Source organism: Excalfactoria chinensis, chromosome 3 (genome assembly GCF_039878825.1).
Source record: "Excalfactoria chinensis isolate bCotChi1 chromosome 3, bCotChi1.hap2, whole genome shotgun sequence".
Classification (NCBI taxonomy): domain Eukaryota; kingdom Metazoa; phylum Chordata; class Aves; order Galliformes; family Phasianidae; genus Excalfactoria; species Excalfactoria chinensis.
The window spans coordinates 72,772,501-72,799,478 of record NC_092827.1 but is presented as its reverse complement, the minus strand read 5'-3'; the positions used below and the strand labels follow the sequence as shown (position 1 = coordinate 72,799,478).

General features: G+C 42.2%; 1 protein-coding gene across 5 annotated transcripts in view; it reads left to right on the top strand.

Annotated features, from left to right (window-relative positions):
• Positions 1-26,978, top strand: part of SMYD3 (SET and MYND domain containing 3) — a 362,105-nt gene that overhangs the window by 329,608 nt on the left and 5,519 nt on the right. For 4 of the 5 annotated variants that reach the window (XM_072331271.1, XM_072331274.1, XM_072331272.1 and 1 more), the window contains 2 exons: positions 8,358-8,466; positions 13,679-16,153. In XM_072331271.1, the coding sequence (XP_072187372.1) occupies positions 8,358-8,466; positions 13,679-13,780 (211 nt within the window). In that variant the 3' untranslated portion in view covers positions 13,781-16,153. Of the gene's footprint in view, positions 1-8,357; positions 8,467-13,678; positions 16,154-26,978 lie in introns of those variants that run through there. The other variant, XR_011903028.1, reaches the window with a different exon arrangement.

The following is a 26,978-nucleotide window of genomic DNA, read 5'->3' as shown; positions in this document are numbered from 1 at the left end:
TTTCCAAACCCCGCAGCCATCCTGTCTGGCATTAGTGTTTGTAATCCTTTATCTAGAGTTATTGCACCACACCTGATAGTTTCTCTACAGAATTATCTGGAGGTATGATAGAAAAAGAAAAGAAAAAAAAAAAAAGAAAAAGAAAAAAATAAAGGATACTGTTGCTTAAACCAATGATCTAACTCACATTATCAGCCTTTCTGTATTACAACACACTTCTGAGGTGATCTGGGATAGTGATGAGTGGAGAAAAGGCATTTTGCACTGATGCTGGTGACACTGCCAGCTGCATCCTTTGATGTGCAGTTTGCACCTACACATGCTCATGCACACTCACACCACCTCTCTGAGGTTTACTAACTGTAGTTACAATTAGGTGTGGGTTGCACTAATACTGGGGGAACTCCTATCATAACCAGGGGACAGGGAACCTATTAGAGTTAAGTTTTCTGCAGTGAGCATAGGAGTTCTGGTAGTGCTCCTCCTTCTTTCCCAGGTTGAGCTCTCATTCTGTGGCTGAAAAGGAGAGGGTCACACAGATGTGTAGATCCATGATCTTCTTGTAGAACACCGGAGTCTAAAATTGCGTTGCTTGTAACTGCATCCAGTCTTGCAGCTGTATTCTAGCCATATAAGATATTGAGGGTGGGCCAGTTTTCTTAACATCAGTGACTTGCAGTAGATTAATTGCTCAGAGTAGAATGTGAACAACCAAGGTCTTTGTCGCAGATTAGTATTTCTCTATTACACATTTCCTTTCTATATTTTACATCTCTTTCCATGCATGTTCTTAGTAATAATTGTTCTCCCACTCTTCCATTGCTGTCTTTTAGACTTGCTGAGTTTTCTGGTATTTTTTAAACATACTCTCTTTCACTTTCTAATTAATTTTTTTATGAATTCTTTGAATTGAACTGTTGACCAAATCCTCTTGTTCCTGTGGCTATGCAAGGACTTACGCAGTGTATTTCTGTCTGAATTAACAGTTTGTCGTAAGATCTTTAGATGGTGACCTCATTTCCCTCTGTACTCAGCACTGGTGAGACTGCACCTCTAGTACTGTGTCCAGTTTTGGGCCCTCACTGCAAGAAAGACATCGAGCACCTGGAAGGTGTTCAGAGGAGGGCAACAAAGCTGGTGAGGGGTCTAGAGCACAGGCCTTATGAGGAGAGGCTGAGGGAGCTGGGATTGTTCAGCCTGGAGAAGAGGAGGCTCAGGGGAGACCTTATTGATCTCTATAACTTCCTGAAGGGAGGTTGTAGTGAGCTGGGGGTCAGCCTCTTCTCTTGTGTCGTTAGTGATAGGACCAGAGGGAATGGTTTCAAACTGCGGCAGGGGAGATTCAGGCTGGACATTAGGAAATATTACTTCTCAGAAAGGGTGGTCAGGCACTGGAATGGACTGCCCAGGGAGGTGGTAGGGTCACTGACCCTGGGGGAGCTAAAGGAATGACTGTATGTTGTGTTGAGGGACATGGTTTAGTGGGAGCTATTGGTAATAGGTGAAGGGTTGGACTGGATGAACTTTTAGGTCTTTTCCAACCTTGGTGATTCTATGACAAAAATAGCAAGTGCTGCAAGATGCTCTGAAGATCAGCTAGGACACAAGAACAACCTTTGTAAAGTTTTTCCTTCTTCCATTCCAAACTGAGCACTGTTTCTTACCCTAACATTTTCTAACACCAGAAGACAGAACATTCAACATGGACCACTCAGACAGCATCAGCATTTTAAATTAAGGAGTTTGATCCAGAGCCAAGAGGAAAATGGTGGTTTATACCACTCCATCATTTTATTACCGTTATCATTCAAACATATTTTATTGAAGTTATCATTCAAAGAGCCAACATCTGGAACGAAATCCATTTTGATGTGGCATAAATTGTCACCATTGGGAATACAGCAGAATGATCAGCAGACAGAGATAAATGATTTCTGAGATGGATAGCTGACATTTCTTGTGAATTCAGTTGATTAAGAAATGTGATTGCTTACTTGATCATATCAGTTAAATTGCTGAAACAAATACTAGTAGAAGACTATAAGACATAGATGTGATGAAAAAGATTTTGAACCATGATTTCACAGATCTAAATCCTGAATTGTTTTCAGAGGCAGTTATTTCACGGAGATAAAGGGATATAAAGGATATAAAGGGGCATATCTAGAGTGAGGACAGAACAAAAAAAAGAATTAAGAAGAAACTGGTTGTCTGTCACAAACACTTGTAAACTACTGCTACTGTTTCTACATTTTGTTTGTGAAATACAACATGCCCTTTAAGCCGACAAAACCGTATTTTCTTTCATTTGGCTTGGCAGAAGCAGACAGATGAGACAGCATGAACCTGAGAACCAGGCCCTGCATGAACCATAAAAAAATCATATTGCCTGAACTTGCACATAGTTCTTGAGATCCAGGTTCAATTCTTGGCTTTCCCAGTGGTTTTTCTTTTGTAACATTGGAGAAATCATTTCATTTACCCATGCCTCAGTTTCTCATCTGTGCAGACCAAAGACAGTCATGCTATACTTTTCAGTATGATGGCATACTTAAATGAGTTGTGGGCTTTGATGAAACTTACAGTATTTAAGATAACAGAGGATTTTGTTGATAAAGCAGTAATACAGATGGAGAGCACATGTAAATTAGACTGTAAAAACATAAAGCCAAAATGTATTATAGTCAAGAGTATAAGGACTTCAAAGGGAGGTTTGAACAGAGGTGCAATGTCTACGTATCTCTACTAATGGCTGACCATGGCTGGCTGAAAGAAGAAGGGTGACTTTCTGTTGTTAGCTAGAGATGTGCACTAGCAATTACCGCCAGGAAATCCTCCACACTAATGCTGAGGGATTGATCCCACAAGTGACAGAGGTAATACTGGGGGAAAAAAACACAAAAGAAAAAGCTGATGCCTGCATTGAAGTGTTCAGTGTTGCTTTGATTGTGTCAGTGAGACACTGTGATGAGGAGATCAAATGAACAATAAAAATTTCAGGGCAGCTGGAGTATACCAACTGTGCTGCAGGTAAAGGATTTTGTCTGCTGCTCCAAAACTGACATGGCTGCTAAAGAAAGGTATAAGGGGAGCTGTAAGGTCCTGAACTGATTTAATCATACCAGGTTATCCATAAACAGGGAGTTGAGAGAGGGAGAAGCCAGAAGGAATGTCAGTTTAAAACTGTTTTTATTCCAAGAAAAAAATACATGGTAACATGAGAACAGGGCCAGTGATCTTTTAAAAGACTTCTGTGGGGGAACTGTAAAGATTATACATCAGTTAATATAGATATACTGCCCTGGGAAATTATACAGTTACAATTTGACTTCTAATACTTAGCATGGAAAACATAGTCATTTATTCCAATATCAATAACATTTTCCCAATTCCTCCAGAAATAACCCAATAACCTTGTTTTATTTCAGACAAAACTCATGTGCAGGGCCAGTGATTATTATAATATTAAGCTAATTATTTATAAAAAGGATATTTTCTATAAATAGAGCATTGTTTTTTTAAACACTATTTCAGCTTCAGATTCCTGGTTTTGATGTAAGAATGGATAAGTGAAGTTCAGAGATCAGACTGAGCAGCTTTAGCACAGTCCAGTCGGTACTAAGAACTGTGAGCTCCCAAATGAACACAGGTAGCTGTAACTGAGCACAGTTAGTTTACCTGTTCTAAACTCCAGAGGAATATGATTTCTTTGACTGTTCGTAAAGCAACTGGATCATTCTTGGAAATGTTGATGGATACCAAACGTTTTGTACTTTTTAGCATAATTAATATTTTGTCCTTAAATTTGTCCTAAAAATCACCCTAGTCACTGAGTGGAAAAAATTATCATGTGAATTAGATGACCAGTGTCACATCAATAAAGAATGAAAAAAAGCAAATAGCTGGACACCATAAAGATAATTCTTAAACTGCGGTCAAGCGAGCAGCTTTAATGAATGCACTCAAATATTGATTCAGTCTGAAATCAAGAATAAGTCAAAAAAAAAAGAAGAAGAAGAAAAGAAGGTCACGCTTATCAGGTGCTGTATTTGTGTGAACGTTTCCATCCAGCATAGCTAGTGCATTTCTGTCTGGAGGCTGACGCTTTCCTCTTTGCATTCGCCTCACACCTTTCCTGAAGCCCAGAAGCCTGTTCTTAATTCCTTCTCTGTTGCCGTGGCTCCAAAAACTGCTTTATGTCTTTTATGCTGTCATATTTACTTGTGCTAAAAGGTACTAGAAAGCAATTTGCAGTCATGTATGGCATCACTTTTCACGTGTCACCATATTAAAGAGCTTTGTAACATTTCCGTTTTAAACCCTTATTTCAGGTTTTATAAATCCTGCCTGCTTCTAATTACGTCAGGCTGAAGACAAAGGTGCAAATGCTAACCCTGCAGATGGATTTACAGGAAATGGTGGGAGTCTATTTTAAAATATGAAGTATCAGAGAAGACAGTGGTTTTGCATATTCTTTCTTTTTTAACTGTAGGCTTTAGCTCCTGGGAGAACACAGCATTTCTGGTTAAGCATACTCTAATGGGAGATATTTGAGTGAAAGTAGAGGAACCACTGTATTAAGTAATTAATGTAGGAGCTGACTAAAATTTGTCAAGTTTGTTTCTTGTTTGTTTGGGTTTTTTTTTACATTGTCATATATAAAAGAATGCAGATGATTCAGAGCTGAAATAGATATGTAGAATGAAGAGATTTTTTTCTTTATAAAGTGTATGAACAGTGACTGCTCTGGAGTTTCATCAAGGCAAACGTCAGGGCTGAACTGCAAATAGGGGCTATTGAGTTCATGGTGTATTAGAAACTACTATGTCTTTACAAAGTATTGGCCTTATCTTTGTCTACTGAAAATTGATATCCTTCAATTAAGTGAACAAAATGCAGAAATTGCTGGTTCCTGGAACAGTGAAATACTGAAGTACGCTACCTGGAGACTAAGGAATAGCTTTCATTTGAGGTTTTGAATAGTCGGCGACACAGTGCTTTCTTTGCCTTGCTCTTACTTGTGCAATCTGCCAGGCACAACCCAAAAAGAGGGTTGAGCTGGAGACTTTTTCTGAGAGAGTGTAACCCATACAAATCCATTGGGCTTGATGGCTGCCTCTGACAAAGGCACTGATAGAGCTGGCCAGGTTACTGACTATAACATATAGAAGGCCAAGAGGGTCAGGGAGTTGACATCCAAGTTAGGATATTACAGTGCAGATGAGCAGACAGCTTGATAGGTAACAAATAGAATCACAGAATCACAGAATGACCCGGGTTGGAAGGGACCTCAAGGATCATGAAGCTCCAACCCCCCTGCCTGGCAGGGCCACCAAACTTCCCCATTTACTAGATCAGGTTGCCCGGGACCCCATCCAACCTGGCCTTGAACACCTCCAGGGATGGGGTTGCTATATAAATCCCACTAATTTAAATTTATTGATACACTGATCATCTTCAGTCCACTAACTTATCCTTCTGGAATTTTTCAGACAAGATCATGAGAAATTTCTTTGTCGTAGCTGTTTGTGTAATTTTCCTCCACCTAAACAATAGGTTGGATGGTAGAAGCTGGAGGGTTATAGCCAACATGTTGCTGACTGGATGCCAGCCAGTATCAATTGGTGCTGTAGGGAACTGTTCAGGACTGGACCTCCACCAAAAACTTGGAGGAGGCAATAGAAGCTGCTTTGCTGTTGTTTGCAGGTAACACCAAGCTGGGGACCAGCAGATAGGCAGGGGACAGGCTGGTTTGGGTGCTGTTAGCCGGAAGATGAAACAAAGTTGCCCTATCTTAGATTAAATATGGGGTTTAAAATTTAAAGATCTCCTCCAGTTCTCTTGTTTACAATGGAGCTTTACTTGATAGTTTTTGTAGTCTGTTTAATCTCTCTTTGCAAATGAATTTCTGTGCATTGTCCAGTGCCAAGGGGCAGGAAATATCACTCCACAGAACTGTCTTTCTCTATTTCATCTTTCAATACAATGCTGTTCCCCTTCCTGTGCCTCAGGCCTTGGTAAATCTCATAAAATCATTTTCAGACTGAAATCCCACTCTTCCCAAGCTGTACCATGTTTTGCAGCATATATTCCTATATAGTTGTGTTATTTTCTTGTTGACAGTCTTTAGGTACCAGTTTCTTTGGCTGGCAAATGTCTTCCTCAGTATTAAATATATCCATTTGTTTTGTTCAGAGCAACATACAAGGATAACAGATTTGCTCTCAAGTACCTGACACTGCTTTTTAGCTCTTTTTGCCATGCTGTCTTTACACAGTATCGAATCCTGGGGATGCCTGGAAGAAGCCAATGGCTTTCTGCCCACTTACACATCCTCCAGAAGAGCTGCAAGCTGCCCAGATTTCTCTTATAAACTCATTTAATGCATATGCTTTCTTGAAAGGTGTTCCAATAGTTTAACAGATTTATTCCGGAATATGATAATAAATAGTAGTTTCAAATGTCAATTTTAAGGCTTGCAAATGTAACTATATACATGCATAAGATCTGAACATAAATCAGTGCAGTGAAATAGCTTTGTAAATATTTATGAACTCAGAGCTCGTTGTTCCACACTTAGTCCTCCCATGTCCTCATCTTAAATTTTCACTTGCTTTAGTTTATGGTTGGTAGTCTGGGCTGAGTACCTGACATTGTTAAATTGCCTCCTGTTTTCTCTGGGTATTGCCCATACCACAGTGGTAAATCTTTACTGACTGCAAGTGAACGTGTGAGCTATAAAGAGAGACCCATCTGCATGCAGGGACAGATTCTGCACTCTGGTGGATCCCCATGAAGTTCAGCAAGCCACATGTTGCCAGACCGAAGCGTAGCCTGGATTTGTCCACGTGATCAGAGAGAAATAGGAGATGTCAGGGTGCGGCAAAGTCTAATGAGGACTGCAGAAAGTTATCCATGCAAAACTCTTTGCTGCTGCTTCTATGGCCATGATCATTGCCCCAGCCATCCCAATATTTCAGTAGTACAAAATGAGGCTGAATTACCTGTTTACTCCGTTCATTGCCACAGGCACAGGTGAGGGCAGTAGTATATACCCATATTGGTGTCATCATATAACAAGTTTTATAAAGTTGTGTGTGTTATCACTATTCCCATTTGTGCCATGCTACATTTGCAATTCCTATTTACTCTTTGCTAATCCACACCCAAATTTCTGACTTTGTTGCATTTTTTATTTTGTTTAACTTGTAGCAGACAGCACCATGTTAATTGATATGGTAATCAGAAAAAAAAGACCTAAAAGTAACCCTTTGGATAAATTTATAGCGTCTGTTTATCTGGATCATTGAAATTCCTCAGCGATCGGTTTGGGCTGAGGCAAGTACTGCCATTTTTCTTCTCTTTAGCCTACTGACTCTCCAGCCTTTTTGGAGGCCCCAAGAGGGCTGAGAACACCACTGTGCACTTCTTGTAGTTTTTGTGGTCTGAACAGGTTGATGCATGTGGGAATTCAGGATGGGTTCTTCACATGAAACTGGTTTCTGCTCCCTTGGGAGAGGCCTTCATAGGTCATGCTTCCCATGTGTTTCTGTGTCTTCACTGAAATTGTGTAAAACCAGCAGAAAAAGGGGCTTGGGGTGTGCAAGCATTTTCCATGATGCTTACTTATCTTCAGTTTAAATTTATGACATTTCATGAGTGTTTTGAAGAGAATTAATGATGACATTGCCCTCCATCTACATCTTCAGGAAAAGAGAACACAGTTCTGCTTTCATCTCAACGTATGTTGTTCTGAAAGTAACTCCAGTGAGGTTGATGGCAAACTTCTGCTTCTGTGAAACTGAGAAAAGGAGTTTTTGCTCACGCAAGCAAATACCTTGCCTGTATTCACAAGTCAAATTCAAAATGTTTCCTTGTACACACATTACCAGTTCTTTCTTCAATAGGGAGCAGCAGGCAAACCCTCAGAAATGATGATACCGTTGGTGTCATGTGTAGTCCTTCTTCATCCTATAGGATCCAGGACAGGTTTTCCTACTAAACCTTCCTTGAAAAAATTATGCCTCTTTGGGGATGTAGGATTGTGAACGACCTCTGTTTGCGACACTAAGTACAGTAAATGCTATTGTGCTATCCAACAGTAGCAAATGAAATAATCCCACTCCCGTCACTTTCTAACAGGATAATGTTAAAGGCACTCCTTTGAGATGGAGAGTAATAATTTTCTAATTCCCCTCAGTGTTTCATGCTTCTTGGTAGAGCAGCTAATTTTCTCTGAGTACCTTATTAACATTCACAAGGACTTTGCAGTCCCACCCTAATAGCTCTCCACAGAGGCAGTGACTGTGAAGGTGAGAGCCGGCACAGTGACGCATTTCCCTCCCTTTTCTCCGCAGGCTGTATTATCCTGATTTCCATCCACTGAGGGCTGTGCAGCTGATGCGAGTGGGCAAACTGCAGTACAGTCAAGGCATGTTACCACAGGCACTGGAGACCTTGAAACAGGTCAGTACTTTGGACTGCTTCTTCCTTCCCCACTTCTTTGCTAACCTCAAACCCACCGTGGGTTCCCTCCCTTCCTGTCCTGACTGTAATTTGTGCCTTTGGATATTCCTTACCACTTTTGCTATCATTGGTGCTGCTTCCTCAGGCTGCAGCTGAGCATGGTGATGGGTCACTGCTGCAAAGTGTTTCAGGCATTGCCTTGCTTTATCAGTCACTGCTAATTACAGTTTGATAGCTCAGAGGTGTCTGAATGAAAAATGACTATTGGAGCTAAGAGATAAAAATATCTCAGCACCTTCTACTCTCATAGTGTAGAGAGTCTGAGACAAGTGAAAGGAAAGAGCAGAGCTGTGGTTTCTTCTTATCCCGAATAAGTGTCTGTGATTTTGGATAGAAGAACTTTGCCTTTTAGTGCTTGTATTTCATTGTGAGAAACACAACCAAAAGGCATGCTTCTTGATCCCTCCTATTTATGTATCATTTACCATATTCTTCAATCTGCTTTTGCAGTTGTTTTACTAGTCACTTTTTGGTTTTAAGTTGTCCCTGCAGGACCTAAACTGATTTTTTTACTCATTTCCTCCTACCTTGGATTGTTTCTCCCACCATTATATTGCTGTTACTATCATCCTAAATATACCAAAGAATCCCCTTTCAGGAGTGATGTGTCTTCAGGACGCAAGCTCACTCACTTCCCATCTCAAACTGTGCGTCACTGCTGGGGTATTTTTCTCCCCCTGGACAATATGCTGCTTCAAGAAAGGCCAGGCTCATTTGTGTGTGTTGCCAACTGTCCTTTCCTGAAGTTAGAAGGCAATATCAGTTCTGTGAGGTTCTCCATCTCATCTTCCTGCCCACCTCCAGTGCCTGATGCTGGCTCTTCACTGCCTCTGCTCAGTGCTGCAGGCAGGAGCAGGCCCCATGGCTGACACTTGGGTGAAGCTATAGTGCCTTGCTTTAAGATGATGTTTTCCCTCTGCTTCTTTATTTGCCCTTTGTATTATCTTAGCACTAGTTAACTAGGGTTATTTTAGTCTTCTCCAGTGCAGTAGCTGGCTGTTTTGTTTCCTTTAGTTGATATCTGTACTGTAGGATGAGCTAGCTGTGTGGCAAAGGGGTACAGCAGCTGCTTGGGGTAGAAAGGGACAGGAGTCTGTGCAGGAGACAGGGGAGAAGTGGCTTTTACTCTTGTCTAGATCTCCTTTAAATAACAGTCAGGGCACTATGGATAACTTAATATCTTATACTTGCTTTTTTAACCCCCATATCTATTTGGTTTTAACATCTGATCACTTATACAAACTGGATGACTGATAATTCTCACTTGTTTAAATAAGAAATCAATATTTGATACAGTGCTTTTTTTTTTTTTTTTTTTTTAACTAAATCCTACTAACTTAGATGTTTCTTTGATATATTTAACTTAAATTGTGGCCAATTCTGATGATTAACAGGCTGATGTGAGAGTAATCAATTATATTTTCCATTCATTATTCAACAGTAAGCTATATATCTGTCATGTGCCATGTAATCTGCTGTGCTGTTTCCCCAGTAATATTTATTATTTCCAAACATTCAGACCTTCCTTTTTAGCAAACAGTGAGCTCCGAGGCAGAAGAGTTTCTGTCTTCCTTGAGATTGGTGCAATGCATCAACAGGTGTACTTCTAGTAGCTTTTCTAATATGATACGGCATTAAATGAACCTGGAGTTAACTCTCCTAGAGCCATCTCTGTCTACATCTACATCTCTGCTGCTGTCAATGAAGGCAGAAGCTGTGATAGCAGAACCATTTACGAACTAATTCTATTGCATCTCTGTCTTCTGCCCTTTCCATCTCCCTCTTTCCACCCCTACCTGTAAGTCAGGGAGAGCCTTACCTCCCACTCCCACTCCTGAGCAGAAGGGAAAGGTCTCTGTCATCCTGCATCCCTGTACAACCTGTATACGCAGGGCACAGTGCTTCTTTGACTGGGATCTGAAGCTGATTCTCTTCATTGCTGTCTACACCAAAACAAATCAGAGCAAGATATAATTCCTGGTTTGTTGTGAGTAAAGGATGTGATTCCTAATATAACTCAGATAATGTCCTGGGGTTATATCGGAACACAGTTTGGTCTTTTGTGATTAGATGTGTCAACAGAGCATGCCACATCCTCAGAGCAGAAACTTGATTGCCTTCTCTGCTTCATTACTCTTCTTAATACACTCTGACATTGAATAGCACCCTGTTGGAGCCCTCGTCAGACTAATTTCAGTGTGGCATTAAGGAGAAAGATGTGGAAGGTGCAGAGGAATTGGGATCTGAGTGAAATTCACCTCACTCATATAAATCCTGTTTAATCAGGCACAGCTGCAGAGCTACTGTGGTTTGACAGCCCCTCTGCATCAGATGTGCAGTGTATTCGAACCCTTGCATCTTCACACATGGCTGTACAGCTTAGCCTGTACTGATGTTCTCTCTGCTGCCTGGAAGTGAAGCACTACCACAGCCACTGTAATCACAGAGCCCTTTGGCTTTGTCCCAAAGTGCACTAGGTAACATCAATGTTTGATATGCGTCTGTGGTTACCATCATAGCACTGCAAACTCTCTGCTCTGGTTGTCCATAAGCTGAGTGCAGCTGGACTCTGTGAGGACAAGCAGGGTACAGGAGAAAGCATGGACCAGACTTCTGACCCCTGCCTCTTTGCAGTGAGTGCCTCTGTCCTCCCGTGAGCTGATGGGCATGGTTTTCTTGCCTTGTGAAGACCTACAGGAGGTACGACGTTGTTCCCCTTCTTGAAATTCGTGGCATGATGGCAAAAAGTGCAGGAAGAGGGGTAAAATCCCTCCCTGGTTTCACAACAAAGAAATTCCCTTCTTCTAGGTGTTTGCTCCAAGTGCTGAAATGTTTACTAGCCCAATACCCACTGGTTTTGTTTTATCTCTGCCTGCATTCACAAGTGCCCCCCTCAACAGGGAGACAAGGAGAAGCGCTCACTCTTACATGTCAGCCTTCACTTTATGCCACCTCAGCTCATGGCCATTTGCTTTCTGCTTTCACTGTGATGGAGTGGAGCCATCTTGCATCTGCGGGGAGCTGTGACAATGGGCATCCCATCCCATCCCAATGTAAATCAGGAGCAAATGACTGTGCTGCATTTCATTTGCATTCATGGAGCAACAGTCACACCACTACTCTAATGGGTTTTATATTCTTCAGGGAGACAGTGTGGTTGATGACGCCGCAGCCTCTGCTGCTGCCTTGCAATCACTGTAGTTTTTCATAATTAGGATTGTGGTGTGTGTGTGGTCTTCCTCTCAGATACAAGAACAAGACTCTGCTCAGCCTTAGCTCTGCTGGTTAGCTGTAAGATTCTGTAGATTAAAGGGGTGTCAGAGAGTTGGCATATTTCTCCGCACCTTTTATACATCCTCAGTAACAAAACATTTGCTTTGGAGGTGAAATTACCCCTAATTTTGTGCTGATCTTTGCAAAAAATAGCTACATAACTTCATGCCAGTATACCTTCAGGATTACAGAAGTCATTGTTATTCTGACTTCAATATAGCCTGGTTCTTACTTGTAGTTCAACGTATGTGATAGAATATTGTATGATTTTCTCTGTGAAGGAGGCAAAACAACAAAGACTGGGTACATTTAACTGCCATACTGAAGAAATGAACTTTTGCAGGTGAGAGAGAAGTCAGCCATGTTAGTGTTATCTCCAGGGTAGGTGGTATGATATTAAGGAATTTGTGTTACAATAGAGACATATAATAGCTGGACATCTCCAGCTGTGTATCAGGCTGCTCAGAACCATCACTACTTGCTAGGCTTTTGTCTTGTAGCTGGGATGAAGATCAAGGTCAGCTGCCCTGGGACTATGCCCTGACATCCAGACATGTCCAAATGCACAACTTGTTAACACGGGACATTCACAATAGATCCACCACCTGTCTTGATCAGGCCATCCAGATATCAAATATGTCTGGATCTCTAGCCAGTATACCTTGCCATTTTATCCTGGAGTTATCTTGTCCTTACTCTGCCTGAGTCTAGCTACATTGTGCTGCACAGCAGCATGCACAGGATCCAACCTTCAGCTATTCTGCTCTGTGTCATCCAGGCATTCCTACATCATAGCAGGGTTCATCTTTACCTAGCAGTCTCTGTCAGATAAGGACAGGCTCTTAATGATTTTTGTACTACCTGTTCCGTTATTTATATTTATAAAGCTGTTGTACAGCTGAATACCTTATGCTCAACAATAAAGCACCTAAGGGCCTGCTGTTTGCACCATTACCCTAACATATTAAATTAGGGAAAACAAACACTAAAAACAATTCAGCAAATCTTTTCAGGGAAAATAATTATGACTTGAAAATGTTTTGCAAAACCATTAAGAGTTTTGTATTTCTCTTAAAATAAAACAGCAAAAAATAGTAGGATTTCAGATTTTGTTTCACGTTTCTCAGACATTTCTAATGCAGAAGAAGGGATTTCCTTTGTTCTGTTTAACAGAGTGTTTTACCATGTAGTAGCAGGGCATTGTAGCTGCTCAGAAGTTGACTCTGTAGAGCTCTTTGCGCACTGTTTTGTTTTGACTGCTATTTCATCTCGTTCTTTCGACATTTTGGTGCCTACCTCTTCTTCTAAAAAAGCAGCTAAGTGGAAACAAAAAAAAGTGATGACAGAATTTCCACGTTTGTCCATCTCCAGAAGTTTGAAGTAGGATTTCATTCATTCCTCCAAAGACTCTTCTTGTTTGAAGCTGTACGTCGTTTCTCCATCTATAGTCTGAGCACTTAATTCTATTTGCTAAGCACTAACCCATTTCTACTTATAGGACTTTGTGGCTACTAAATATCACATAAATACCACAGTCTTTTTTGAAATAATGTATCAAAACCTTGGGAGCCATAGGTGATCAATCTTAAAATTGCTTTCATGCCTCAGTGCAAAAGCACCTTCCTCTGCTATGCTAAACATCCTTCTGTGCAATTCATTAGTGAACTTTGAAGATTTAACATATAAGAATAATGTGTCAGTACTTCCTCCTCTGTCAGAGACGAATTGTTATAGGTTTTGAGATACTTAAGATACTGTGCCACGCTCTAAAGCCCCCACCTTGAGAGCTGGCACTTCCATCCATACCCCACTGCAGTTACCAACCCCTGCACATGGTCTGCACAATGTCTAACTTGTCCCTTTCTGTTTTCTTCTCCAGGCCTATGATATTATGAAGGTGACCCATGGGACAGATCACAGCCTGATGCAAGCCTTGATGGACTTAAAGGAACAGTGTGAGGCCATCATGAAAGTACACTGAATAAAATCCCAGTCTGGAGAATAAGACATTCAAGGAGAAAGGATTCAGAATTCTTTTTGTTATGTTAAGAAGTTTCTCAGTGATTTTGGTATCTTTTCATCAGGTCCTGCTTTCTTGACAAAAGTGTTCAGTGTTTATTAGTTTTTCTCTATGATCTTCTGGATTGAGTTAATGTGTGGAGGAATATGTGATGTTTTCAGAAAGTTTTTAAATTCTACAAGTCAAAATGGTAGTGAGTAAGTCTTAGTGCTTGATCTTAGGACATGCTGATAAAACTACGAACTTAAACATAAAGCAAGGAAAAAATTAATTTGTTTTTATTTAATAGCCAGAACCTCAAATCCAAATAAGGCTGAATGTAGGAAGATCTGAGAATCAAATTGGAATCTCAGTGATATAGGACACAACTTCCTGCTGAGCTCCTCTCACATGCTTTTTAGGTAGTGATTTCTGTATCTTTTCTGTTATCTCTGAATGATCTCTGGCCTTACATCTTATGCTTGTTGACTAGAACACAGTCCTATACTTTTTTCTACCAGACAGCTAATTTAGATGGTAACACTTGATTATCCATTTACAACAAATGATTTAATTGATAATAAATACTGAGAAACACATATCACCTTCATTTGCAACAAAATTATATAATTTCAATTGAGGTGACCAGTCAATTCTTTGCACCAGTTTATGCCAGCACTTCAAGATGTAGTCTTATAAATAAGTAGAGAGATCATATTTTTCCCTTTGACTCCCCATTAGATGCAGTTTCCAAAAGCAAGATCCAGTGCTCTTTAAAAGATTCCCAATATTCTAAATCACATCTTGTATTTCTAGAGGTGCATTTATATATGCAGTATGAGTCTGCACTGAATAAGCAATTAGGATGACTTGGTTTCTAGGGTGACTAGGCTGTAAAAGCATCCTTGTATCACTGTGAAGTTCTTTTAGGGCTGAAGAAAAACCTTTTGCTAGTGCACAGAAGTGCTGCTTGCCTCTGAACCTCCAGCACCTACACACTCAGTCAAGTACCTAAAGAGAAGTGTGGCATCCCATTTGCTTCTGCATAGCAGACAGATGCACTGAGCACATGCTCAGGAAGCTCGTGGTGTGGTTTGTAGACCTGTCTAAGCCTTCAGAGTTTGGCTTTACTGTGCCCACTTCCCCCAGATTGTACTTCAAATTTGAGAGTGTAGACACTGTAGTACACACTAAGTAGGATTTTCAGCAGGCTGAAGACTGAGACTTAAGCACGTGAGCAGTCCAGCATACCAGACCAGGCTTGGAGCAACCTGATCTAGCTGTGAATGTCCCTCTTTATTGCAGAGGAGTTGGATGATGACTTGTAAAGGTCCCTTCCAACTCTAAGGATTCTATGATTCTATGATACTGGTTAAATGTACTGTCAGGCCAACTATATGTGGGTTTTTTTTCCCCTCTTTTCCTCATCTCCTTTCTTCTCCCTCTCACCAAGCACACATGGCCTTGTGTTGAAGCTGTAAGGCCTGCAGACATCTGCTGAACAAGGAGATCAGCCCTGGGGAAGAGGAGCATTTCTTGGAAAGCATACGGTGCTCCATTTCCCCACACTCATTCACAGGAGAGTTGCTGTTACCAGCGCTGCTGTCTTCCACTTTTAACATAGAACAAATGTTAACAAAAGCCAAATATTTATGAGGAACATTGGAACCTAGATAATTTAAGGCCCCTGAATATATCGCTCCAGGTGTGTCACTCCTCTCAACAATTTATTGCTGTTACTCCAGCCATGACTGTTATTTCATTAATCTGTAGTTGTTATAAAGTCAGGCTTTCTTCACACCAGTAACTTGACACCATTAATTATTATGAGACGGGAACACATTTAAAAAGAAAACGAACACTCTGGGCATAATTTACAGCCCCAGCACAAGAATGCCAACACTGAGGAAGATATCTCTTTTCAAGGCATTTGAATTTGTTCCAGCATATGGAGTGTTCAGTTGTCCGGCAGTAATATGCAAGCAATAACCTATGAAATGCAGTGCACTTCTGGAGTATGTAGCATGGCTTGAGGCCAGAGGCCGAGTCATCTCAGCCATTCAAGAAGTGCAATAATCCTGACAGAAATTCACTGCTTGGTTGGGTCTTCTTGCTATTATGAAGAGGAAATTGTCTGGGAGGGAGGTCAGACCTTTGCATTTATTGGGACTTCTGACAAAGCTGTGGCATCATTGATGGGCAATCAGGAAATGTGAGAGGTGCTCAGTCTTTAAGAGCTGTTTTCTGGTTTTAAAGGGACACATTATATTTGAAAATGTGTGTCTTTGTTTAAAGATGATACCTGTGTTATCTTATGATTCTATATCTAATATTAAGACTTGTGAATGAAAAGAACTTCAGAGTGTGCGCTAAGATGGTACATTGATTTGTACAGCAGGAGATACCCGCCAGCTCTCGTGGATGCAGATACGTCTGTATGTCCAAACTGTGGCACTGCCTTTTGGTACAGGACACCACAACTGTGCAAGCACAGCAGCGGGGAAAGACAGGTGCTAGGAAAGGGTCAGATTTACCCGGCATTGGATGAGAAAGGCTACAGAGCATCCTGAAGGTATGTGTACTACCATGCGTAGAGCTGTAGGGGACAGATGCCCAATCAGCAATTTTGGGTCAGGGTCCTGAGAACGCTGCCTTGTTGCCAGCCTTGCTTCTCTGGGCTGCTCTGCACAGATTCCTTAGTGCAGGGATATAATTAGTGCTTCATATTCATTACTGTTGATACAGAACTTTCATTTCTTTCAGCTTGGTCAAGGAGAGAATCAGGTGTTGTGGTTGATTTCAATTGATTATTGAGTGGTTTCACTTGGAGCCTCACATGTCGGCTGCTAGTGCTGTGGGGAGATGTCGCTGGCAGGTTTTCTCTCAGAGCTTTCCCACTGCAGCTTGTTTTCTGCAGAGAAGGCTGGCCTGTGACAGCAGGAAGATTTCGAAAGTGCAGTAGAAAGCAAGTGTGCCAGGGATGCAGACGTGTTGGCTAAGTAAGCAGTCATTTTTAAGCAAGGATTTTAACTGAAGCTCAAAGTAGTTGCAGTTATCTTTATACAGGCATCACGTTTTGGCCCTCAGGAATATCTGAGAACTTTTTTGGGTGGAATCAGCTTGCTAAGATAGAGATGCTGAAGTCAGAATGAGGCTAAATGCAACAGTATCAATAATGCTGGCAGGCTCTCTGCTTGCTTCCAGCAGGTCAGGTCAGAGGATTTTCCAGCACCTTTGGAAAGTAATGGTAATTTGGTCTTGCCTGAAGGTTCAGAAATACATTTTGAGTTACTTTTGATATGTTGCCTTCCCTTAAACTACTGTAGGAGCAACAATGTTAGATTGCCCTTAAAGGAACTGCACTACATTATATTCTGGTTTGGAAGAAATGCAGTACCAACAGAATGAGGAAATGATACGGTTTTCTGAGAATAATTGATAGCAGTGAAACAAAGCCTGTCAAAAATGACACCAGTTCCCTAAACTGTGCTCTTTAAACATGGTGCAGCTCTTTGTATCTATACTCCCTTAAGGTGTGCTAATGATGTTAGAAGTAAAAAAAAATCTAGGTCCTTAGCAAACAGAATTTGCAATGCATAGCAGAGGTGGTAGAAAGGAAAGAAGCTAGAACATGCAGGAGACTGTGACCTCCTTGAGTCTGTCACTCTGTGTACAGTCTGCTGTGTGCAGGTTTATGCCAGCAAAACTCTACTCAGTTTTGTAGCTGCAACCCATTTCTATGCTGTTTCTGTTTTTTAAGCTAGCTTTCTTGTTGTTGTTATTGTTTTGTTGTTGTTGTTCTGCATAGCATATTTATGAAACACAGAGGCTGTTTTCCTGCATGGTATATTCCATTTCTTGGCCACTGCAAAACTTATAACAAGCAGAGTTCTGGTTGTGCCAATTATGAGGATTTTTTTTCCTGATTCAGAAATAAATCTCCTGTAAGGCAAGGAGATGAAGGAAGGTCTTACAGTTATGGATGTGGAGCTCTGGTTTGGCTTCTCCATTGTGCCAGGAACTGTGTGTGACCTTGGGCAGATCACCTGGGGTCAGACCAACACTGATGTGCATAGGTTCATAGTTCAGCTTTGTTGTTGCTGATCCTTGGGAAATTTCTACTTTTTGTTGTTGTTTGTTTGTTAAAAAACTGAATGATCAAAAACTGAAAAAGGAATGAGCTGTGACATTCTCCATATTTTTATGTCACTGCTTCTACCTGTGAGGGCTTAAGAATCTACTTGCCTTCTTTTAGTGCCTTATTTGTAGGACAGCTGGAAAGCTATTTGCAGAAGAGATGTAGCTCTCCAAATATCTCCAGGTACTTTCCAGAAAAGACTGAGAAAGCTGAGAAAAGAGAAAGTTGAGAGAAATGAGGCTCATGGATAAATGCATCAATGTGGCCAAGGTCACACAATGCCACGATGGCAAAAAGTTCCAGAACAAAGGCCAGGGGTCAGTGACTGCAGAAGTGGTCAAATATGAGCAGCAGCACCCAGCTGCCACATTTTGCAGAGAGACCCCATAGTGAACCAAGTAACAGCTGTCTTGCATCAGTCTGTCCAGCCTGGCTGCAGTGCTGTGCAGAAGCGCTCCATTCAGTCCTGCCATCAGTGGTTGTGGGTTGCAAGGGATAGAAAAGCACCATCAGCTTTTCTCATTGCAATTACAGTTCCTCCAAAACAAAGCTGCAGCACATGAGGAGCACTTGGCAAGCCGCCTTTGCCTAAGCTGTGCCTCTGCCACCTCAAGAAAGCTGTGCAAAAACATCCCAAATGCTTTTGGGCATTTCAGACCAAAGCCAAGTTAGAGAGCCTCTTTTCTCTTTCCCATTGGCCTTTTCATTTCTGATTTTACAAGGTTAATCGTGCTGAAAATACATTTTGAGATGAATGCTTTGCAAAATGGTCTCTACAAGAACAACCGAGTGTGTTTTTCTTGCCCCAAGCGTAATGAATGCACGTTACCTGAAAATCTGCCATCTTCTATTCCCCAGTCCTGTCATTCAGCACAGTGATTTCTGTTTTTCCCAATAATAGTGATGTGTAAACCATACCTATATGACCCCCATTAGTGTTTCATGGGGTGAGTTCAACATTTTTATTTGCTCTGCGCTTGTGATCAACATGGACAATCAATTCTAATTCCATCATTCTTTAGACTTTTTGTAGGTTTTAATAAGGACCTTAGAGATTCCCTCCCCCTCCAAAAAGAATAACTCAGACTCAGTAATTAGGCTTCATACAGTCACTGCTCACACAGAGGAACCTAACAAGTTCTTTATTGTTCCCAGGAGACCAATTAACTTTCTTTTAAATATATCTCTATATAGCTGCAGACACGCACATACGCAAAGGAACGAGCACATACACAAGCTTTTCAGTAGTCTCAGACGCTGCAGCTCCTTGTTAACCAGATTCTGATGGGGCTTCCAGCAAGATGGCAAGGCTGAAGCAACCTGCTCAAGTCCTTTTAACTCCAAAGATGCTTACACAGTGTCATGGTTTGCAAAGAAAAGCACAATATCTCCTGCCTCTGGAGGAGGAGGAAGGGGAGATAATCACATGATTTCATTGCTTAAATTTCTCCGCTATCTCCTGAGTTTGGATAGGCAGCACATAGTGGTCTACTTCATTCACAACTAAAGAACCTGCTTCCCATCTGCATTTCAGTTCAGAGCTGATCAGAATTTAGAAAAGAGCAATGTTTTCTGCCTCTGCCCCTTCAATTCAGTAGCTCTGATTCCCTGTCCCCAGAGGCTGTGAATAGGAAGGTGGCAGTTTTACATAGCTCTTGGAGCAAAGCTGCTCTTTAAATCACAGGTGATTCCTCTTGACAATTCCACTTGACTTTCAGAGCAGAAGCCAGGAGGTGGTTATGTAGAAGGGTGTCTGATGAGAAAATTAGCAGAGCTCCACTCTTCCCTCCCCCAGGGTCTTTGCTCTGCTCTTTTCTGTGTTTGCATGTTGACATTTAATGAAGCTGTTTCTAATGAAGCTATTAGAGCACTGCCTTGCTGCTGTAGGAGGGGCCAGGTGTGGTGCTGAGATGATGGAATAGGTGAGGACTGGCCTGTTCCTGCTTGGCATTGTCCCTTGCCCTACTTCAGATACCCCAGTGGCATGTGCAAAGTGCTTGCTGAGCAACAGAGCAGCCAAGCAGAGGATGGAGAGGCTTCTGTGGTCATCACATTGCATGAGGATGAACCGGCCTCTGTGACACTGAGAGGCAGCTGGTAGCCTGCAAGCTGAGTTCTTGGAGATATCAGGGACTGTGTGAAGGTGAGCAACCATGGGCTACTGGGGTTTGCCTTAGCAATTCATTTTCTCTCACTGGGTTCCCTATTCAGTCTCTTTTTCAATATCACTTCCAGCTCTGGAGAAAAATTCTTGTACCCAGCTTAAACCCTATATAGAACAGTGATCAAGGTGCCCAATACTGTGGAGTAATGCTCCTCATCATGCTACCAGGAATGCTGACTGAAGGTGATTCCCTATTACAAATGGGGAATGTTAATTTAACATCTGCAGTGGAAGGCACCAGTAAATACTGATATTTTAAAAGGTCAATGTAATGCAGGTATACAAATAATTATTTTCCCTTGCCAAGTGTTTTCAGTGGAGACTGTGACATAACTTGTAAAAAAACAGACAAAAATCTGATTTATGTATTTTCTGCAAGTAGGCCTGTGCTGATTGCTGGCCTTGCTGGTTTTTGTTTGTTTGATATGGCAACCTGTAGTGCAACAAGAAAATGTGTGAACTGAGAAAGGTAAACTAAACTGTCAATAGAAAGCCTCTGCAAATCAAAAAGACCAGAGGAATTCTGGTTCTAGGTCTGGGATGAGGCTGCCTGCCAGCCACCAGACAAGGATGATGCATTGCTTTATGGCTGGCAGATGGAAGATGGATCTGACCTTGAATGTCTCTAGGGATGGGGCATCAACCACCTCTCTGGGCAACCTGTTCCAGTGTCTCCACTCTCCAATTGTGGGAAAAAAAAAAAAAAAAACAACGAAACATCTTCCCTTATATTCAATCTAAATCTCCCCTCCTTGAGTTTGAAACCATTTTCCTTGTCCTGTCACAGCAGACCCTGCTAAAGAGTCTGTCCTCTTCCTTCTTGTAGCTCCCTTTAGGTATTGAAAGGCTGTTATCAATTCTCCCTGGAGCCTTTTCTTCTCCAGCCCCAGCTTCTCTCAGCCTCTTTCTGCAGGGGAAGCACTCCTTTTCTTGGATCAGTACTCCAGGAGAGGTCTTGTGAGAGCAGAACAGAGGGGCAGGATCGCCTCCCTTGACCCTTCTTTTGATGTAGCCCAGGATATGGTTGACTTTGTGAGCTGTGAGGGCATGTTGCTGGTTCATGTCTGGCTTACTATCTACCCAAGTTCTTTTTGGCAGGTCTGTGCTCCATTCTTACATCCCCCAGCTTGTTCTGACAGCAGGAGTTGTCACAATGCAGGTGCAATACCTTCCACGTACTTAGATTTGTTGAACCACATGAGGTTCACTTGGGCCCACTGCTCATGCTGCCTAGGTCTCTCTGAATGGCATCCTGTCCCTCGGATATGTTGACTGCACCACTCAGCTTGGTGTCACCCTGAAACTTGCTGAGGGTGCACTCAATCCACTGTCTATGTCATTGATGAAGATGTTAAAAAGCACCAGTTTCAGTACTGATCCCTGAGGGATGCAGCTTGTCACCATTCTCCATCCAGATGCTGAGTCACTGATCTCTGTTGTCTGGATGTGATCTCACAGCCAGTTCCTTGTCCTTCAAACAGTTCACACATCAAATCCATATCTTTCCAATTTGGAGAGAAGGATGTATGGGGATTGTGTCAGCAGCAGCAGCGTACCAAGGACAACTTCAGAACATACTGTATTTCTCATGGTCCAGAAGAAAGGTGCCCCAAGCCTTTCACGTGGTTCTGTAGCCATTGTTTTTGGAGCAGCCTGGAGATTCCCACCTCTGCTTCTGTGACGAACTGGTGCCTTGCTCACTGCATGCTTCCCGACATGCAAACGCTGACTTGGGCTACCACCTCCAGTTACCATTTTTGAGGTGACACAGAAATGTTTTCTTTGCTGCTCTGTTCTTGGCAAGTGTAGGAGAACAAGTCAGGCAGAAGAAGACCACAGCAACTGCATTGGCTTTGCACTACAAGCCATTCCTCTGCACCCATGGCTCTACAGTGCCACTTGCCATTAGGATTGAATTTCATGTGCCATCTGCAGCTCCTCTGAAAAACCTCAAGCACTTTACCAAACTGAAATGGTGGAAACCCTGAATTGGCTCAGGCCTGCAGATGATCCCAGGCACAGACTTGTTGGTAGGGGAAGGAGATGGCAAGTGATGCTTATTTTTCCTCAGAAATCAGTCTCCATGTCCTACTAGGCACCACAAACACACTCATCTCAAAGCAGCCATCATGAGTGTTGCTGCCAGAGTAGCAGCTTGGGACCAGAAGGGATCCACAGCCTCACCCTGGCCCTGGAAGAGGTGCTTCCATTGCTGCACTCAGCTGGCAGGACACAGTGGCAGCTGCTCAGCTTCTGCCCCTGCCCACCCCTCATCCAGCACCAGAACTCTCTGAATTTTTCTTGTGGCAGAGGCTCATGCAGGAGGTAACCCTCAGTGGCTGGGCCAGCTCCTCAGCAGCCTGTATGGCCTCATATCTGAGTAAAACCAGGTTGTGGCCAGGTATGTGATTTCTTAGAAAAATTGTCCCCATCTGAAACATTTTGGTTATTTTGAGTTAAGTTACATTGGTGCGCTATTACAAAAAAGAAAAAAAAAAAAGCCCCAAGGCATCCTCTGCCTTGCCCAGGGAAGAATTTCTGGGGTCATGGAGGCAATTTGAAGCTCAAAGGTTTACAAGCCCAGCAAGATAAGGCAGTGTGATGGCCTCCACGATTTATGGTGAGAGCTTATGGAGAGATCAACATGGCTTAGTGCATGGGTCAATCTTACATAAAGTTGCTGTTTGAGCAGGAAAAAAGATAAATCAGAGAATCTTCGTAGCTAGTTTTGACATTGCTTTTAGATGATAGAGGGTTGGTTTGTTTGTTTACCTCCCTGCTCTTAGTCCCAGTGAATTTTCTGCTCTCAATGTGATGAGATGAATCCCAAAATGAGATGATGTCCCCACTGAAGGCCCCTGGCAGTGCACTGTCATGGGGTGTCTGAGGCTTTTGCAGTGTCTGGCCTTCAAGAAGAGGCTGCCCAGAGAGGTGGTGGCTTCCTCGTCCCTGGAGACATTCAAGGTCAGGTTGAACCTGGCTCTGAGCAATCTGATCTAGCTGTAAATGTCCCTGTTTATTACAGGGGAGTTGGACTAGATGGTCTTTTAAGTTCCCTTCCAACTCAAACAATTATTTGGCTAATATGTTGTATAGGAGTCCTGCCCTTTGGACCATCATGTGTTGCAAAAATGTGGAAACAAAGTTGGAAAGCAAACTAGTAGCAACACATACAAGCAAGGTATAGAAGGTAGGAACTGTTCAGAATGGCAGTAAATAAGTATTTCACAGAATAAGTCAGTCCTGGAACAGTTGTTGCACTGCTGTATTGCCCTATATTACTCTAGCACTAACTGCAGCCCTAGGAGAAATTTGGGGTGAGAAGCCCTGTTGCTGAACTGGGTTTCTATTTAGTACACATATAGTGTTTGTTCCTGCCCTGCAGATCACTTTATGTCATTGCAGTGCTGTCACATAAAAAGACTAGAACTGGTGCTTCCCTTGTTTCAGCCATATCAACAAAAAGAACAGAGTCCGATGGATGCGAAGTACAGGCTTAGATGCTTTCCACAAGCTTTTCTGTGGATTTCACAGCATCTTAGTGGCTTTACATATAACCTTCAGAAATGTTCTCCAAGTCTCTGGAAACTCATGGTAGGCAGGAGTCCAAACTACAGCCCCCTGGGGCAGCACAGGTCATGATCTGCAGAGCAAGAAGATGAACTATTATTTGTCAATTATTTGCCTAATTGTGTTGCATTCTGTTGTCCTTGGAAATTAGGAGAGAATGATGTTTACAGTATTTTGCTTGGCTCCTGAGGTGAAACTTGCTGGGCATTGTAGGGCTGCCATCACATACAGTTTAGGAGTGGGCAGTTGGCTCTTTAATAAAAACAGGGCTGTGAATCTTCTGCAGCTGCTCCCACTCTCCATGGTTGTATCCCTGAGCGCCCAGCTAAGAGATAGAAGTAAATGACTTAGTACTCTTGTTTCAAACAAGCACCAGGGCGGCTAGCAAAGCAGCTTGTTGGGTGGATGACACAGAGCTGCTGAAGGCTGGAGGAGAACAGCCATGAACAGCCTGGTTTCTGCGCTCATGCATTTATTCTCTGTGTTATTGTAACTGCAATGAGGAATTAATCTTTTGATAAACCAGAGAAATGTCACTTTTCTCCCCATCACCTTGGTTTCCAGTCATTCAGAGAATGAAGCAGGGCAGAGGTGAGACAAGGACATTTCCTGGTGCCTTTAAAATGCATGACAAAGGTCCTCCTTATTTGGAGGTGTGAGACTTTCTCTCCACAGCAAGCTCAGGAGTCCCACACACCACACCCACACGTCTGGCTGTACTTGGGAAGCTAGGAGCTAGAAATGGGAATATGGATGTATGCCAAGTGCACACAGCTGTATACTTTTGGTTGCCAGTTGGCTGGCATGGAATCTGCAATCTAATGTGAAGTGTGGATGCCAAACCCATGCTATACGGTTCCATGAAAGAGGTACACGTAAACATGCAAGAAGATTAATGCAAATCTTTTCCCTTGACAAATGTCCATTGGGGACCAACTATTTTTGACCATTTAGGGCTGTACCCATGTCACCATTTGCCAGAGCTGTTCCTGAAGGAAAAGCAGATAGGATCTCCAAGCTACCTACATGCTTTTATGCGTTTTGGTCTTTGGGCACTGTAAAGCATTTGCCTGGCCATACCCAGCATAGTGTTGCTTGGTTAAATAGCAGATGTCAGCCTCCAAAACTGCCAAATTGGCAACTGTCATGAATGCTAACAGATATCATAAGACATGAAATCCGTTCACAGATGGTCTTGTTCTAGAGAAGATAAACATTAATTTTGTGTTCATACGTGAAGCAGTGAGATTAATTTTCTTCCCTCTCTTCACAGTGGCTTAAAGACAGTCTGTGCTGCCAACTAAAATGAGATGAGGTCCCATGGCCCCAGTGTATTATGGGCCAGTGTGAGAGAGGAACCAGCTTTAGCCTCTGGTTCTTCTCACCCTGGTTTTCCAGGAGTAAGGAAGTTTGCTCAGGACCATCATCAGGAGACAGAGCCCTGTCAAGTTTCCTTGCTAAACCTTCTTCTGCTTTTATCTTCAGACTGGCAAGTTGTTCACTTCAAAGACTTGGTCGTGGCTGAGATGTTAGTTTACAAGAGGTACCAACCATTTCAACTATGCCTCATTAAGGCACCATGTTTTGTCAGGTATGTGCCTCTGCTCTTGTTCCATGTCCCAAACTTTTCCTGACAGTCCTGCTTCATACCAGAGTTGCATAGCATTAAGCTCTCCAAGACTTCAGAATTGGCCAGCAATGAATTGATTTTGTTTTCAGCTTGTATAGAGATCACCATCAGTTCTCTCAGACAAAGTCTAGGACTTGTGCTAACCCATTTTTTCTCTGGTTTTGTCACTGTAAGGCACGTTGGGCTCTTTTATACTGATGTGGCTGCATGATAACAGCAATGAAGATAAATTACCTCAAAAATAGGCAATAAGCCTTTTAGCTCTTTACAGCAAATCAAAGCTGCTCTGAACAGCCCACAGATGAAAGAATGGCTGTTTATCTTCATTTACAGCAACTACGGAGAGGCACCAGCATGTAAATTTGTTGGCCCAGGGGCAACAGCTGAAGTCGTGCAAGAGTCATACAGGGTTTGCCACTAGGAGAGGAGGAACCCCCTCCTCCCCTCTGCCAACCCATGCTGTTATGGGCCAGGCATTGCTTCTGTGGCCACCTCAAGATTTTTAGTTAATAAGTGGCAGTCACTGTAGGTGATGACATCCCCTACCACTGAGGCTGCCATCTCTGTCACTGAGCTGGTATAATAACAACACAAAAGGGAGGGTTATTTAAATGCACACAGATGTCAACCAAAGCTTTAGACTCCTGGAGCGCCAACTTGTCCCTCCCAGCACAGGGCATATGAGGGAATCATCCGTCAGCATTTGACAAGTCTTAAAGGAGATGTTAAGTTGCTTCCTTTTTTCTCTTCCCCACAGGAAGTATGACTTGTTTTCTTCCAATGTGAAGAGCAGAATTTCCTTATTGGCACTCACCCAGTGGTTTACAAGCATTTAAGGTTTGCCCAGAGAGCTACTTCACATCTTGTCTTACAAGCGAGGAACTCTTGATTATCAGTAGGGAGTACCATACAAGCAAGCAGAAATTGCAGACACCTTCCTGGAAGCTCACCATTGCCTCTCTGAGGGAGTAACACATCTGAAGTAATGGACACAAACATACACCTTGTATAATATACCTGCATGGCAGCCAAGGGAAATCTGACACAGATGTGAGAGATGAAACATTCGGAACACACTTTCATAATTTTTTTGTCTCAATTTTGTTTCCTTGCTCACAGATACTGTTTGAGAAATGCCTGCTAATAGGAGGAAGCACATATCCATAACCCCCTTACATATAAAGATAACTAGTTCAGACCTGCTGGCTGTGTTTTCTTTTTGTTTCCAGACAGCAGCAGGGGCGAAGTTAATGGTGCTATGCTTGGTTGCAGTGTTTCTGTCATTGCTATCATACTCTGCAATTCCTTATTGTTTTTCTCTGGCAAATCTGCTTCTCAGCAATACTTGCTCAGTAGAACCCCTTTGGGCATTTCAGTTTCAAGTTTGATCTAATTCACTCTTACTAACAGGACATCACCTTGTGCTAGCTCAAAAGAACCTTCTTCTCTGCCATTTCATAAATGTTCTTATCCAAAGCAAATCAGGAGGGGGAGGCGGATATATCGGTAAGATAAAAGTAAACATTTAATGCCACTATAGTTTGATTTTTTTTTTTTTCCAGACATCATATTTTTGACAATGTTTCACACCTCAGATACCACAGAAGGGATATTTTTTTTTTTAGCCAGCAAACAATAACCTTTACAATTTTAATGGCAAAAGGCTCAATGCATTTGT